Source organism: Mercenaria mercenaria, chromosome 7 (genome assembly GCF_021730395.1).
Source record: "Mercenaria mercenaria strain notata chromosome 7, MADL_Memer_1, whole genome shotgun sequence".
Classification (NCBI taxonomy): Eukaryota; Metazoa; Mollusca; class Bivalvia; order Venerida; family Veneridae; genus Mercenaria; species Mercenaria mercenaria.
The window spans coordinates 71,176,064-71,194,377 of record NC_069367.1 but is presented as its reverse complement, the minus strand read 5'-3'; the positions used below and the strand labels follow the sequence as shown (position 1 = coordinate 71,194,377).

General features: G+C 34.6%; 1 protein-coding gene across 2 annotated transcripts in view; it reads right to left on the bottom strand.

Moving 5' to 3' along the window:
- The window catches only part of LOC123553955 (uncharacterized), a 115,055-nt gene that overhangs the window by 53,534 nt on the left and 43,207 nt on the right, over positions 1–18,314 (bottom strand). The window contains exons 24-28 of one of the 2 annotated variants that reach the window (XM_053548642.1): positions 17,542–17,613; positions 16,757–16,866; positions 15,740–15,807; positions 15,248–15,378; positions 13,082–13,132 (exon numbers count right to left, since the gene is read on the bottom strand). The exons of the other annotated variant lie outside the window; for it this stretch is intronic. Of the exons in view, the coding sequence (XP_053404617.1) occupies positions 13,082–13,132; positions 15,248–15,378; positions 15,740–15,807; positions 16,757–16,866; positions 17,542–17,613 (432 nt within the window). The remainder of the gene's footprint in view (positions 1–13,081; positions 13,133–15,247; positions 15,379–15,739; positions 15,808–16,756; positions 16,867–17,541; positions 17,614–18,314) is intronic. 2 annotated transcript variants of the gene reach the window in all.

The window sequence follows — 18,314 nt, the reverse complement described above, 5'->3', positions numbered from 1 at the left end:
TCCCGCCATCTGTCAGATAAAGATGTTACTGATGTAAACTTCCCTATTCTGTTATTGGCTGAAAGGGAGGTCATAACCTTTATGTGGGCTGGCTTTAGCAAGTAGAGGTAAACAGTTATAGGACAAGGGTAGAGAGGGAATTTCTCCTAGATTGCCAAGATGATGCATGTAATTAATATTAACCCCCAAGTCAATAAAAGGGCCATTAACGTTCAGCAGCGGGGCTATAAATTAGGGCATTGGTCAGCTCTGGTAATTTCACTGGACAATGTGTGAAATGATAAGAAGGAATGTGTAAAACAACAAGCATTGTGATATGATACAGTTTAATATATATATTTCATGAATTTGAAAAACTCTGTTCAAGCATCTATGCAGGCATAAAAAACAAGGTTATTATGCTACACATGAAATAGAAACATGTGAATTAAATTACATTAAAATGTACATTCAAATTTAATAGACATACAGAAAAGTACTTAGTAGCTTAAAACATGACATATAGATTCAAGTGCAACTCAGATTAAATCCTCTTGTTAAACCTTCCACTAAATCAATTAATTATTAATATTTGTCCTGTCTGAGTTCTGAACTTAGGAAAAAGAAGACTTAGGAAAAAAACATGTATATAGTTTGATACATAACATGCTATGACTTGTTATTAGTTTGTACAGGGAACAGTACATCAATTTGTTGAAATACAAAACAATGATGTGATTATAAAGCTTAAACTATTTAGTCATTGAAAACCTATGTATTTTCTATCAAAATGCTCATTGTTTCTTAAGAATTTTAACATTTAACATTATGTACAAGAAGTTTATTAAAATGCTCAATATTTAAAAAAAAATATAACATTTAACATTATGTACAAGAAGTTTATTAAAATGCTCATTATTTCTTAAAAATTTCAATATTTAACATATGTACAAAGTTTATTAAAATGTTCATTATTTCTTAAGAATTTCTTAAGAATTTTATCATTTAACATTATGTACAAAGTATAACAAAATATACATGTATATTTCAACAGCACCGAGTCTTTTAAGTCCAAAGTTTTGATGGCTTAGCTTCCACTGTTGCATGATTTTACTAATGTATAAAATAGCTCACTTTGTCATTGTTCCGTTGACACATCCTCTGTATGTCTTTTCTTATGTCTTAGCTGAAAAAATAAAAGATTAATAGGAAAATAAAGGCATTAAAGCATTTCAAAACTGTATACATGTAGTCTTAAAAAATCTTTTTTTATATTAGCAGAATAAAATCTGAGCCATGCACATAGATAGCAAAAATATAGCTATACTGAATAAGTGTAATTTTTGGTGATATTTCTTCAGTTTTGAAAGGACTTAAATTATGAAATTGAAATGTTTTTACAAGTTATCAAATTAAAGTGTTTTTACCTTTCCATATTTGCTTGAGACCCTGGAAGATGCAGTGATTTAGCACAGGCTACTTTCTTCATTTTTCTGAAAATGTAATAAAAAATCTACATTAAATATTTGTTACAATGTAAAGTTGAAGACAATTAAAAGACACACTGTTATGTAGGTTCCTGGTTTTATGTATAATAATTACATTTTGTTTGTGATACATAAAACCAGGAATCTACATAACAGTTTTCTACATTTTACTAATATTATATTAACATAAAATACTGTTAATTTATTTCATTTCTTGTTTTTATGGATGTGCAAGATTTTCTATTATTTGAATATTTTTTAAAGTGTAATATTGACAGCAATTACTGAAAAACAATTTGTACTAATAAATGATATACTTACACAGGTGTAGACATAACTGGTCTGCGCTTCTGAGAAACCTCTTTTTGCGGTGTATGGGTGTCAATAGTTCTCTTGGACTTTTTCCGTCTTTTACTGACTTTTTCGCCCAAACTCGATTCATCGATTGTAATGAGGTCATTGATGTCTTCAACATGGCAATCTGTTCCAAAATTGTAGAGTATTTGTCCAGCAGTATCCTTAACAAGGCATCCCTTCTCTAGAAAGTCTGGAAGAACAGCAGCATGGTCCCATGAACATAACATGTACTCAAGTTGGCAATTTAAGAGTTGAACCACACAGAGTAGGGCAGAATATGGTGGCATCCATGACGTTGGATGTCGGAATTCCTTTTTTCCAGGCATTCGTATGGTCAGTTGTCTTAGCTCATCAAGTGTAAGCTCATCAGGATTAAACCTTTGGGAGAGTACAGTCTTTAACAACAGAGATATAAACATTCTCATTGATGGTTACCACCATAGGGACTCCGGCCTCATTTCGTTTTTCTATGTTGATGATAGCTTTTATAGAATTCACATCTTCAAGAAAGACTGACATCCACTTATCATGAGACATTCCATGAAGTTTTGGAATAAAGTCATTGCCTCCTAGAAGACATATAGTTGCAATGTTAAGTGCTGCATACTTGAAACCCAGGACAGATTCAAAATATTCTATCAAATCTGTGATTCTGTACATTTCTGTATTGACCTTCTGAAGCAAAATGTAAAACTGGCTTCTTAAAGGAGCCATCTGTATTTCTTGGCCAATGTAAAGAGAGAGCAAACATATGTATCAAAACACTATCAATGTCACCAGAAGTAAGAATGCTTAGAGCAGCATGTTTGTCCTTTAGTTTGGGCTCAATGTCGGCTAACCAATCTACCTGTGCCATTTCAGCCTCTCCCTTTCTTTGATGCACATCATTGATAATTTCTTGATGGACAAATCCATTTTCATTGAAGAAGGCTCTCACTGGCAATGTATAACTTTGGTGGTCACAAGGGTCGGCACACTCACATTTAACGACAATCAGTTCACTGTCAACGGTAATCTCTACCTGCTTCTTTAAGTCCAGCTTGGACAGATTTCTGGCCAAATAATTGCTTATCATTTTTTCCCCTCCTGTGTATTGATTACAGCAGATTTTGACAATTTTCTGCTGCTTAAAATTTCGTCTCCGCTTTTTAAATGAGCTATTGATGATATTTCATTTTTTGTTCTCTTTTTCCGAGTTGCACTTTTGAAGTCATCGGGTGTGTAAGAATATTTTTCTTCACAAATTACCATGCTAGATACATTTGGAAACATAGACAGAGTTTTTCTCAATATGCCGTTTTCAATGTGTAAAATATATTCATCTCCTGAAGTTGCCTTGGATCTGAACTTTATCCCTGCAAATTCAATGGTGGCATGTGTGATGCTGAGTTTAATTTCTTGTGAAAGATTTTCTAAACCATTGATTAGGAAAGCGTGTTCATTCAGTGTTGATTGTTCTGGCGTTTTCAAATACTGAACAGCCCTTACAATGGCTTTTTTAATTCCTGTGGATTTTTGGACAGTTGATTTTGAGCCGTCAGGATTGATAAGTGACTGACAGGTATTCATAGATGAACTCAAACAATCGATGACTTTAGACTCTCTTTTCACTTTTGACTGTCTCTTCTTCTCTGCAATATCATTTTCATTCATAGGCTTCTGACTAGTTTGACTGTTGGTTATTCGGCGTAATGTAGTACTTTTTCCCATTGCCTTTTTTACTAGCACTGATGGACCGTCTACACATTCTTTGTCAGGAATGTCTTTCTCTTCAAGTCCGAAAAGCTTCTTGGTAGCAGCATACTTGATAATCAGGAATTGTCCAACTTTGTAGGAATTTGAATCAAGAATTTCACAAGGCAGCATACATTCATGGGTGTCATATATGTTTTGTGGCACTAATGTTTCAACTAAAGTAAAAGCATTCAGTCTTAAAAGCAGTTTCACTACAGGTACAATGTGTTTCCAATCCTTTCCAGAGACAGAAAATTGCAGATCTTTGTCTTCATATGTTTTACTATTACAAGCATTTGCCTTTTGACAGCCAGACTCATTGTCATCCGCAGTGCTTTGTTTCAGGACATTTTTCCTGACATTCTGAACTTCTAAGAAATGGTCTACAATAGCCATCCTTGGTACCACAGTTTCTAAAGTAGATCTAGGTCTAAATGCTTTCATGGCATCCTTGTGATCCATTTCTCGCTGAGTATCCAGAGCCACGTTAATTAGCCCTTCCTTGTGAGGTGTGGAAAACAAGGTCATCTTCATATTTTGGTGAAATACACCTGCCCTGTAGTGTTCATACAGCAAATCTACGCAAAAAGCTGCATATGACGAAGAACCATTTAGGAATGCGAATGGCAATGACTTTTTCACAGATGCTAGAAGTAGGTTATATCCACTGGGTCCACCTATTCTTTCAGCAACTGTTATAGCTACAATTTCGTCACAGTGCCTTGTTATATCCTGGTGCAGAGCAAATGTGGCATTTTTGTTATAACCTTTTTGACAGAATTTGTTGAACTTGTGTCCCCATTTTTCTGACACATCTACTGTTGTCATTTTCAGAAGATCTTGTTCAATTTCTTTTTGTCCATTGAGGTCAAGGGATGAACAAAACTGAACAAATTGGGCTAGATGAAGACCTGCAGAGAGTCGAATGATATTTCTTGTAGCAGTTTCAATGTTCTGTAATGTTATAAGTTTATGCCAATCATTTTCCTGTTCAGAGTCTTTCATAAACTTTAACAAATGCTGTAACCCTGCCTTTTGGTATGCTGCAAAGAGATTTACAATTTTCGATTTCCGAAGGTGGAGAGCTGGAAATTCTGGCAGAAACTGTTGATATTTTGAGTTTTCATTCATTAACTTTATCACATTTTGTGAAATCTTATGGTCTGGTGCAAATATAATTCTGTCTTTCTGATTGTTGCTTCTGTCCAATTTTTGCAATGTATCATCTAAGACATGGCGAATGTTTGAGATACTGTCATCTCTGCCTGTTGCTGGAATTGGATGCCTACATAGCAAAGGAGGGACTTGGAACACAGGCAGTAAGTGATCTGTGGCAGCCTTCTCGATATCCACGGAATCATTTCTGCAAATGGTATCTGATTGTTCTCTTACAGAATCTTTCTCTTCAAATGTGACTTGCATATCATGCACTGTAGTTTCATTCATTTGATCCTGTAAATCATTAATGAACTGCTGCTCGTCTAAAGACATGTCTATGGTAAGGGACTTATTAAATTCCATTTCCAAATCATCCATGTCTATCAGACCAACATCCTGGCTGTTGACTTCAAACCTGGTGTCTTCTGTGGTAATGTTGATATTGGAAATGCTCAATCTTGTTCATCTTCTACCTGTTCATGGTCTTCTTCACTCTGACATATCAGAGAGGGATTTTGATGATCAGGATTTCCACTGGATGTAGTACTGTCTTGTTCAGTATTTCTGTTCAGAAATTGGAAAAATATTTCATCTTTCACTGCTTGTTTTACAATACCCCAAGTAAGTTGCAAGCTAAATGTGTTCCAGGCAGACGATTCTGTTTGGGTACACTGAAAAAGAATTTTGGAATCTTCCTTATCCAGTTGACAGGATCCATGCATTTGCAATCAGTGGACATATCTGTGCAGTCCTCTGTGTGCCATGTTTCGGTGATTTTGTTGTTTCGTGGCAGACCTTTAAATGTAATTGGGAGTGTACACACTTGTGATGTTCTGCTACGTCCAGGATCAGGATCTTCATGGGTTGACAGTCGCACAAGATTGTCCATAAAGAATACCAGAAAGCAGTCTTTCAGGTTCACATGGTGGGTACGTACTTCAGTTTCATAAAGAGACTGATAATCCAATGGATACCTCTTGATGTAAGTCTCATAGTGTGAAACATTTGGATCTGAAGCCATTCTCAACCACCTGTCGGCTGTCTTTAGGCTTTGTGTAGATCCAGAACTGGCTGTGATGTCAAACACTGTTGTAAGTGAATGATAATTTACAAGAAGCTCTTCTGAATTAAGCTGCTGAATTATCCCTTGATAATTTCTGTTTAAGAGTGAAAGTCCTGTGTCAAAGAGGGCATAAAGTCTTGTAACCTTGTTCTTCAGGAGTGATCTAGGGTCATCACTTTTCTTTAAGCTCTTCTTGTTTATAAACCAAGTTGAAAAAAACAACTGTACTTCAACTGGAACGTGATATATCCATTCTGCCATGACGTCTAATGAGCGCCAGTCGAGGGTGTCATTCAATTGGAGTGAAATTTTGTCAAAGCAGAGTTCACACAGCCTAAGGTTTGATGCTTGCTCCAAAACCTTTGGGTCATTATAGTCTAATTGACTTGTTCTCATAGTGCTCAGGACAACATCTTGTGATTTAGAATTTATGTCACATTGCAGCTGAAATCGATGTGTGTTTCCTTGATCACAAAAATGGCAACGATAGCTATCAAGTGTTCCATCTTTTACAAAGATGTAAAATGTTGCACTTATGTTGTGTGTTCCGAGTAATTCAAACGAAAGTAATTCCGCTATTTCTGCATAACTATTGTTCATATTATTCTTTAGTTCCACTATCACATGTATGTCCCCTGAATGAGCACAAGAAGTGTTGCAACTTACACATACACACTGCCCACATCCTTGGGTATAATCAACCAAGCAGTCATTTAATGATTTGTCTAGTTTAATATATGAGTGCGTCACTCCATTATGAATGCAGTTTTGTCCATGAATCTCTTCGGCAGCCAACTTCCTAAGTTGGTTTGTCTGCAAGGCTTTTTCGCACTTTTTCAAACTGTCATCAGCTATTTCTTTTGAAACTTGAATTTTTTGCCAGTAGCTAAGCTTCTCGCATAATTCTTCTTCATAATTCAAAACCTTTTGGTAAGTTTTTGCAAAATGAAACTCAAAGAAGCACACTTTTTTCCACTCCGTGTTGGTAAAGTTGTTTCTGTAGTTTGAATATAATGAAGGACTTTCTCTTATATCTATGTGTTCAAGCTGCTCTTCACACCATAGATCAGAGTCAGCTATTTTATTATACAAATCCAATATATTGTAGTGGGAATTTTTATTATTTTGACTGCCAAAAATGGTTTCTGTTATTTCACACAGCACGCTATTACATATTGCATACTTGTCAGAATGTTTAACACAGTATTTAACAACAGATGCAGCACAAACAATTTTCTTGCCATTTAAGTCAGACAGTCCAGCCTTAAAATTACGTAATTCTCGAAGCAGGTTACTGTTTATTATAGGTGATTCATTTTCTTGTCTCTGCTTTTGAAGGAATGATGCAAGATTTTCACACTCAGTCCATATAGTATCATCTACTTTGAAGAAATTTAAGTCTTTTAAACATCTGAGTTTTGCTGCAACCTCCATTTGCTACCTATAATTGTAAAGACAAATCTTAAATCACAATCAAGGCCACTAACTGAACTTTCTTCTTTACATATTCAATATTTTGCTTGATTAGTGTCATGGTCTGAATAAAGGTCACAGTCATTCTGACTTGAGATCGATCATTTCAATCACAAAATACGCCTGTCATCGAATTCGGACCAATTCAAGGGCCATAATCAAAGAATGCCTGGGGCGCTTTGGCTGATTATCGAGCTTCGCAGAGATATTTTGCCCACTAACATTGTCAGTAAGTTTGGTGTGAAGGTCGGATGAAAACTGTTCGACTTAAAGGGCAGACAAGGCTAAATTCGCAGATCTCGTGGAATTCAAGGGCCATAATCCAAGAGTGCCTGAGGCAATTTGGCTGGTTATCAAACATGGCTGAGATGTATGTCGACAAATATTATCTGCAAGTTTGTAAAGATCTGATGAAAAGTACTGGACTTAGAGAGCGGACAAGGTTAAGTTTGCAATTTTTCAAGTAATTCAAGGGTCATAATCCAAGAGTGCCTGGTTTGATTTTGCTGGTTATTGGACTTGGCCGAGATATTATGCCCATAAACATTGTCACCAAGTTGGGGGAAGATCAGATGAAAAGTATTTGACTTAGAGGGTGGACAAGACTAAAATTGCAAACTTTGAGTAATACAAGGGCCATAACTCGAGACTGCCTGGTGCGATTTTGCTGGTTATCAAACTTTATCGAGATATTATGCCCACAAACATTGTCACCAAGTTTGGTGAAGATCGGATGAAAACTGTTTGACTTAGAAAGCGGACATGCTTTTGGATGCCGACCGCCCGCCACCCACCTTCACATAATGACCCGATATTTCAGAGACTGGCGTATAAAAAGGTCACAGTCATTATGACTTGTGATCGATCATTTTAACTTAAAGGCATAGGCCGTCTGAATATGACTCAAAGGCATTCTGAAAAAAGGTCACAGTCATTCTGCCTTAATGGCATAGGCAATCTGAACTCAATTTAAAGGCATTTTGAAAAAAGGTAACAATGATTCTGACCTGTGATCAATCATTTTAACTTAATGGCATAGGCAATCTGAACTCAGTTTAAAGGCATTCTGCACGGGCAATCAGAACTCAGTTCAATAGCATTCTGAATAAATATCACAGTCATTCTGACTTGTGATCGGTCATTTTGACTTAAGGGCATAAGCTGTCTGAACAGGATTCAAAGGCATTCTGAATAAAGGTCACAGTCATTCTGACTTGTGATCGGTCATTTTGACTTAAGGGCATAGGCAGTCAAAACAGGATTCAAAGGCATTCTGAATAAAGGTCACAGTCATTCCGACTTGTGATCGGTCATTTTGACTTAAAGGCATAGGCTGTCTGAACAGGATTCAAAGGCATTCTGACTAAAGGTCACAGTCATTCCGACTTGTGATCGGTCATTTTGACTTAAGGGCATAGGCTGTCTGAACAGGATTCAAAGGCATTCTGAATAAAGGTCACAGTCATTCCGACTTGTGATCGGTAATTTTGACTTAAGGGCATAGGCTGTCTGAACAGGATTCAAAGGCATTCTGAATAAAGGTCACAGTCGTTCCGACTTGTGATCGGTCGGTCATTTTGACTTAAGGGCATAGGCTGTCTGAACAGGATTCAAAGGCATTCTGAATAAAGGTCACAGTCATTCCGACTTGTGATCGGTCATTTTGACTTAAGGGCATAGGCTGTCTGAACAGGATTCAAAGGCATTCTGAATAAAGGTCACAGTCATTCCGACTTGTGATCGGTCATTTTGACTTAAGGGCATAGGCTGTCTGAACAGGATTCAAAGGCATTCTGAATAAAGGTCACAGTCGTTCTGACTTGTGATCGGTCATTTTGACTTAAAGGCATAGGCTGTCTGAACAGGATTCAAAGGCATTCTGAATAAAGGTCACAGTCATTCTGACTTGTTATCGGTCATTTTGACTTAAGGGCATAGGCTGTCTGAACAGGATTCAAAGGCATTCTGAATAAAGGTCACAGTCATTCTGACTTGTGATCGGTCATTTTGACTTAAGGGCATAAGCTGTCTGAACAGGATTCAAAGGCATTCTGAATAAAGGTCACAGTCATTCCGACTTGTGATCGGTCATTTTGACTTAAGGGCATAGGCAGTCTGAACAGGATTCAAAGGCATTCTGAATAAAGGTCACATTCATTCTGACTTAATGGCATAAGCAATCTGAACTCAATTTAAAGGCATTCTGAAAAAAAGTCAGAGTCATTCTTACTTGTGTTCGACTTTTGAACAAAGGCAGAGAATGTTTCAAGTACTTAACGTAAGGGGACGACCATTTAGTGCGTGCGTGCGTGCATGCATGCGTGCCTGCGTGTGGGGAGTGGGGGGAGAGGGGTTGAGTTTTGAGAAAAATAATATTTCCCCAATGTAAATGAAATCAATTATTCTCAAAGTAACAGGAAATAAATAAAATATCGCCCGAACATAGGTAATTTGGTGTTGTTGTTTTTTCTGGGTGAATGCAATTATTTTTCTTCCTTGCTAAGATTACACAATATTACTGGTTATTAAAAAATATATATATCACTGTTAAACAATGTCTGTGCATTCCCTTTCCAGTGTTTTAGTCTGCAGCATTGACGACGTAAACACAGGAAAGATTTCAAAAATGCGCCAAAACACACTATCTTGCATCCTGAATATAACTTTTTTTTCCGGAATGGGGGGGGGGGGGGGGGGGGGGGGGGGGCGCATGTCCCTTGACCCTCATTTTGTATCTATAATGTAAAATTTTTCTAGGGAAGCATGCCGAACCCCATATAAATGGTCATCCCCTAAGATATTACTAAAAATGTTAATATATACATTTTATTGTATAATATATGTAATAAATTACCTACATTTCCATTTTGTTGCCGCTGATGTCTGTAGTTTTTCTGTTTCAGGGAATGTGGCAAACTTTCACTAGTAAATTTTGTTATGTCATATTCAACAACTCCTTCAAATTGTTGAAAACACCATTATTGTGTAAAAACGGTGTAACTTCATGTTTTATCGTGAGTTACAATTATATAAAATGATGACATTGTTTATTCCATAATTTCATCGTGTTAAACAATTTTAATAAACACATCTCAAAATACAACAACTATTGAGATAGAACATTCATTCTTGTTGTGAGAGTCAAAATTCAACATTAACTAAAAGTTAAAACATGTTTAACCACAGTTAGAACAGATTCAAAGCTTATCAGATGGTCAGTGCCATTAATGCACATTATGTGATTCTAAATGGGGCATCAAGCTGAGAGGACATTAAGCCTGAAAGTTCCAAAATCAAAATTGATTCTCCAGCTACCCCTTGTCCTATAACTGTAAATTTGAATTTCTAGCAGACAACTAAAAACTTTTTTTTCAGAAAGGCAGTAATTACTTGATAAAAATTTACAAAATTTTACACACTGAATTCTGTCATACTAGAGAACATATGTTCCAAATTTGAAAAAATAAAGTTCAATAAAAGTAGAGATATTTAGAAAAAATGTATCAGTTTTCTGTTGTTCACAGCACTGTGTTCAGCTGAAAAGTAGACATTTTCTGAGCTTGTCTGCCTTTTATACTTTTACCCTGGTGTTTAAATATCCATGTAAATTTCATTAAATTCGGTTCAGTAACAAGAAAGTTGATATTTTATAAACTTCAGTAATTCATGTTTTTATCCCCTAAACCACTATAATGGGCCTCAAATTGTCAATTTCAATCCGCGCCAAAGTAGTTAGATTCCCCGGCTATATCGTGAATCCCGTGGTATTACAAATAGTCAAGAGTTTACGCATAGGCCGTGAATCCCATGAAATTTAGTATTTGGCGGGACATTACCCTTTAAATAGACTGGACTAAATATGCCTTGCGCACACCACCTTCCGACATTATAGACGAATCTATGTCTGAATTATTTTCTTGCTAGAAATTTATGCTCGATCGAGGTAAGAAATTTATTTGTTAGACTTTTGTATGATTTTTGCATTACGATTTTTATTTGGTAAATTTTTGTTCATTCTACAGAATTCTGTAACATTTACTTTTCGGCACATGATTTTGGCTAGTTTCGGTATGTCAGGATAATTCATTAAATTTTTAGACTTTTGTAAATTATTTAGAAAGAGGAGTCTAAACGTTTCGTTTATATAAGATGTTAGATTCATACTGAAATTTGTATCGTGATAATTGTAAAGCACTGTTTCAAATACTTATGTCAAACATTTTTGTTAATTATGGAACGCCATTACTGCATTGTATTGTTATGTATAAATCTATATGGCAAGTCTAGCACCATGTATGTAATATATTATTGTAATTTGTAATTGTGTGCCAGTCTATAGCACATCTAATTAATGTCCGTTGTAGTGTATGGCATTAGATATTATATGGATGCCAACTATGATATAACGTTTGATTTGCATTGAATTTTGTTAATTTGTAGTTGTGAATAATAGCTGCAGTTTATCATGTCCGTATCTATAATGTTTCATCATATAATTTTCATATCATTTCATACTTTAACTTTAGTCTTTTAAGTAAGTAATTTTTGTAATAATGGAAATAATTAGTGACGTATTTTAATAACGTGACGTATGAACTTAGTAGCACATATATTTTGTATAAGTAGCATGTATTATTTATGGGTGCCTACGGAGGTATGGTGTACCCAAAGGAGCAGTTATATGCCCTGACTTATTTGTTTTGCTATGGTGCTTACCATATGTTATATATTTTAGTTTTTTCCGCCAGACGATTTTACCTGGTGATGTCTTAACCCGGAAGTACAATGCCCGAGGTTCACTTGTCTTCACTCGCCTGGATGTGATATTCCCAGCGCAGAGCTTTCGTCCCATGGTTGTGCCGTAAACCGCAAAGACGCTGATTTTTGTTATCCTCTGAAGTCAGCTCAGGGATGCAATCACCTACCACCATAGGGAGCCAATACGGAATCAACGTATTCACGGTTTAAAGGGACTTTATTTCAAGATACGTTTTGATATTGTTTGTGCTACTTAAAGTTCGCAATTAAATTAAAGAACTGTGACACGTCACTTTAGAACGGAACTGTAAGATCTTTTGTATCCGGAGATACTGAACTTTGACTTTTTTCTTTCTTATAATCAGTTTTTTTTTCATATCATCTATGCATTGTTAATAATCATCTTATATAAATAAATTTGTAAATATTGTAAAGGGTGTTGATTTGTTCTGATGGTTACTGTCGCCGGTACGGCTTTTCCTGTCACATACACTATTTCATAAAGCTTTGATGTTATGTACAGGTGACATTGGTTTAATTGACTTGGTCTATGATAGACAAAGGAAAAAGAAATTTTGATGTTTCAGTAGGAAAATCTTACAGGTGATAAAAAGAATATTACATTTGTGTCTTTCCATATTGAATCTATTGAACTCGGTGAATAAAACTGATAAAATGCTCTGACAGAGCATCGAATTTTATTACTTTATTCAATTCGTTTATTAGATTCAGTATGAAAAGACACCCATATACACTTACGAGATATGAAAACGCGACAAACATATGCCTGAATATATTTTTTTTGCTACAAAACGCACCACCTTGAAATGTTCAACATATACACATCTCGATACTCTATAAACACTCAAATTTAATCATCACAACAGACCGTAAAATTAACACAACGGGTATAGAGTATCGAAACATAATATTACGGAAAAGGTGGACCGAATTATAATTCTGATTTTGATATATTAACCAAATCTCTACAATAACGACTGAACCAGCTATACGAAAATAAATTCAAGTCTGTTTTATCATAATTACACAAATTATACATATAATGCTATACCGGTATGAGTGTTGGTCCAACTCGAATGTCCATCCGTCATGCTGCTACACCCTGTTTCAAACAAAAACAAACTGAATCGTATTAGATAAAAATTCAAGGATTTTAAAAATATTACTGCAAAGTAAATGTAATTCTAATCAATTTAAAATCAGTTTAATATCAAATGTACTTTTTCTTAATATAAAAAGAAACACAAATAATTTCATATCTATTGTAGCTCTACTAAACTGTGTCATTTAAGAATGAATGCATCTTAATTTCCTACTATGTTTTGCGTATATGTATCTTTTCTTCCACCAGATATGAGAAACATCAATACAAATTGCATACATTGAATGAATAACAAATTTAATATATAAACACCAAAGTGAACATATGTACAACATATATATAAGAGAAAATTGTCCTTTTCAGATACAACGACAACAACAAAGCCAACCAACAACAGCACAACATAACAGATAGCGGATATAGAACGTGGGAGCCCTAAACCTTTCACGATAAATAAACATAAGAAATTCACTGGCCTTTTACAACAGCTGCTAGAACATTTTATGTTACATTTGAACGTGTATTACTTGCACAATCCAATATTTATTGTTTTCTTCATATCAATTTTCTTTTACATTGTAATATCTATATTAACACTACTATAATATTGATTTGACAATTAAAGAAAAATAAATGACCGTACACAGACACCCTACTTGGAGAACGAAGAATATGAGTAAACTATGGGTTTGTTAAGTTCCGCATTGTTTTAGCAATTATATTCCAATAAAAACAAACTCCATGTCGAAAAGTGAAAGGCATAGAGAATGTGTATGGTTCGCCATGATTAAAATATTGAGTGAAACTATATCAATGATAAAACATTATTACAACAAATAGTTTAATAATGTTGTTAGATAATGGACATTTCTCAGAAATTATCTTGAAGCATTTGGTCTTGTTTATATCATCCATAGCCAGATTAATCCTGATAACAGTTCAATAACCTGATCTATATAAGGCATATCGAAGGTTCAACGCAATAAGGGCGTATCTACATACAATAATCATATGTAGATACGCCCTTATTGCGTTGAACCCTCGATATGACATATTTTGCTGAATCAATTTGTGCAAGACGCGCAACAAATTTTGCATTACATGATCTTTTGTTCGACAAAATTAGTCACTGTAAAGTTGCCTATAATGCCACGTGATTGTAAACTTTACCAAGGACCAAACTAATCCTACGATCATACTTTGGTACCTTGAATACACTTTTTAAATAATTGATTTCCATTCAACAAGGCCAGGACATTTCGCCTAAGTCACATCATCATGGAAATAATGCCTCAGACCATATTTCCCAAGTATACAATAATGATAATATTTTGTAAATATGACCATTAAATGAGTTGTATAATTTTAGCATCAGCAGTGACTGTATAACCTTAACAAAAGCTTGGCGGATGTCAAGACAAAAAGAAGTGATGTCTGAAGCTATTTTTTTAACTTTATGAGCGCATGCGACAGTTAAATGGAAAACTTCAACAATAGACAGTGCAGGGAAAATCATCAAATACAAGTTTGGCAAATGATAGGAGAGAGTTAAACTAATATATTACATATACTTCGTCGTATGGCATTTTCAGCCTGATCATTCAGACATAAATGCAAAGACATCGAATTAAACGATTTCAGGACACTAAATATCAAAATAATAAATGACCCAGTTTGACAAAATACAGAGCCCTGTCCAGTATTAATGACTGATTCAAGTGGATGTATATTCTATAGCATGAAGCTGGACGTAAACATTGGTAGTGAGAAAGTGTCTGATAAGCGTCAACATCTTTGAGCTGAATCAACAGTGATGGATGACTTTCCTCTGTTGACTAACTTACGACAAGTATGGTTGGCTTTCAAACCCGACCGTCTCTGAGGAGCTAGGGAATTGGCTTCAAATATTCTCTTATATTTTACACAATAATAATTTATTAATGTGAATCCTTAGGCACATAATCATAATAAATAACCATTTTGAATAAAAATGCCAGTTAAATAATTTTCTCTTTCTATTCATAAAACATACCCTGGACAAAAAAAGTCGAAACTGCACGTTTCAATTAAACCTATCACATATGATAATGCGAAATCAAAAAATTAACATCTTACCATCAACCACAGTAGCATTTGTAACGTCAGGCATCGATAGAAACACATATTTGGTAATGTTTTTCGTATCTTCAATATCGCTGAATGGTTCTAGTTTCAAGTACAGTTCGTACTCCGCTATAAGCCCTGGTCTAAAAAGATATTGTTTTTGTGAAGTCACATCTTCGATGTTGGTTAATAACAAAATTGCTTCGATCAAAAGGTGTATTCAGAATGCACCCTTATTTTAGTTCACCTTAAAAGCTGTAAATCACACTCTAGACCAATAGGAAGATGAGGTAATGACACTTTTAAAATTGTTGAAAGATATCAAGTTACTTATTTTGTTTCTTCGTGACTTCGTTATTTCGTTATTTCAGTTTCGCATTGCATTCGCTAAAAATATTAAATTTAAACTAATTTTTTATGATATGTTTATTGACTGAAATGATTGCAATTGATACAATTTCGGAAAACTGATAGGTATTAACGAAAATACACATATCGACTTACAAGAATCGTATCACGTCAAAGTGTACGAAATTAATGTAGTATATACTCATGTTGGCCGTATTTTCAACCTGGAAATTAGAATATGACAATTGACATTTATGGACTAAAAACAATTTACAAATCTTCTAACACGCCTTGGTATTTTGGTAATATAATTCACATTTGATATATAGTGAAATATCAATTCAAATCCTTTTTCTTAAATATGACAGAATGAAGAAATCATTTTTTGCCATGCCGTCCTGTCCTCTAACGAAATAAAACGTAAGCATTCGTTATTCGTCACCTAAGACTGACAAAAAGAATTTTAGTTCACCTGAAATTCGGTCAAAATATAGACCCACTACAGTTCTTTATGAAGATCCCTCTTATATAACATCGAATTGTACAAAGAAAACATAAAATAAGTGTACAAAATTTAAATGTATTATATACTCGTGTAGGCCGTGTATTCAACCTGGAAATTAAAATATGACAAATGAACTTTACAGATTTTTGATAAAAAACTTTGGCAATATAATACAAACTTGGTTTTCTAGGAAAATCCATTTTCTTAGATACAACAGAATGAAGAAATCATTTTATTGCCATGCTTTCTAAAGAAATTATATATAATCATAATATTGTTCGACTTCCTAAGATTCGGCTCAGGTCGTAAAATGAAAAATGAAATCATAGCATTACCCGATATTTGCCATGTAACAAATTACTACCTAAACATAAAATGTGTGTAATTCCTGTACTAAATGCGCTAAACGTTGAAAAATAATGAGGGATCAGCTGAAAGTTTATATAATAATGATTCATATACAAACTTAACTATGACCTCATTACTCGTCATTGGTGAGACGGTTCGTCCACAATTACGTCAAAACCATTTATTTATGATTCGTCGACACCGTGGCTAATCAGGGCAACCCTACCGCTTCCCCATACAGTTGAAACAGAAATACCGAAAATCAAAGTTTCTTACTATCTCATTACATATTTGGAAAATATAAGCAATCATCACAATACCTTCGAAGTCAGGTCTTCTTCTAAGTCACTGAATGTGATTGACCCCGGATCATAGAGCGCGTCTTCCCAAGTTTCGTAAGGCAATGTCAGATTACCTCGCAGACACTTCTCTAAAAATGGCACAGCTATTACATTAACTATTTACCATTACAATTATTGATTTAAAGCTAAACGCTCTCAAATTTAAAGATCTCTGACTAAACGAATGGAATATATAAATCTTTTGAAAAGATTCAGATTATCATCCTCCAGCTACATTATCAAATATGTGGTACCTATATTGTACTTCCGATAAAACTATACAGGGATGCATTCTATGGACAAACATATAACAACTTCTGCGCTGTCACTAAATTCAACTTAGATGTTTACATAATGTCGTTTTCTTTAGTCATAGTTATTCAGTGATGTTATATTTTCTAGACCTTTGGGATCATTGAGTCCATTCAATAGATGAGTTTCGTTTAAGCCGGTGCTAAGGGGCATGAGAGATGTTGCACATTTCATGACCTCTCGTAAACGGACTCAGTAAGACCGAGTCTGCTATTATTCTGCTTGGTTGTATTCTATGCTTCTAAATGATCTTTTTTACCGATTTATATTACATCTGTACATGTGATTTAAAAAGCCGTTGGTATCAAAAGTCTTATTTATCATGTACCGTTTTCATAGACTGTATGTAAAATGTCCTGTTTGGACAATAATGCCATATTCTTAAAATTATGTTACAATTTCAAGGCATCCGTGAATAATCTAATATTTTAGTAACAAATGTATATATCTACCTTCCATATAACCACTGCTTTCGTATGTGGAATAATCATAGTAATGGGATGAGTCTGTTGGGTGTATCCAGTCTGCAAGTTAACACATATTTTAAGGTATGACCCACCTAATGGTGAATATTTCAAATGTTCAAAACAATGTTACAGTAATATACTGTATCCAGTGAGAGACTTGTATGCAAACTTTAAACAACTTTTACCGTGCCGTTTTTAATATTTTTCGCATAATTCATGATATTTTCTCAAGCTCAAATAGAGACAAATTTCAAAGTGATGGCCACAGTTCAAAACGTTTGCAGAGAATTCATTATACCATTAATTTTGATAAAAGAAACGTCAAACTATTGGTAAACAATTATAAAACACAAAATAAAACTGTGAATATCATTTTTTTTCTAGGGCGCCTCAAGTAAAAGGATTTAATGAGATAGAATTCCAACTCCAACATTGAAAAAATAAGGTCGAGTCCTGTGGGACTGTTTTAAAGTTATATATATAATGAAAATTCAATATCTACACTCCATTTTTTACAACTGATATTGTTCGTTAGATAAAAACAAACATTTGGTATTTAACTATTTCATAAAGCTTTGATGGTATGTACAGGTGACATTGGTTTAATTGACTTGGTCTATGATGAACAAAGGAAAAAGTAATTTTGATCTTTCAGTAGGAAATTCTTACAGGTGATAAAAAGAATATTACATTTGTGTCTTTCCATATTGAATCTATTGAATTCGGTGAATAAAACTGATAAAATGCTCTGACAGAGC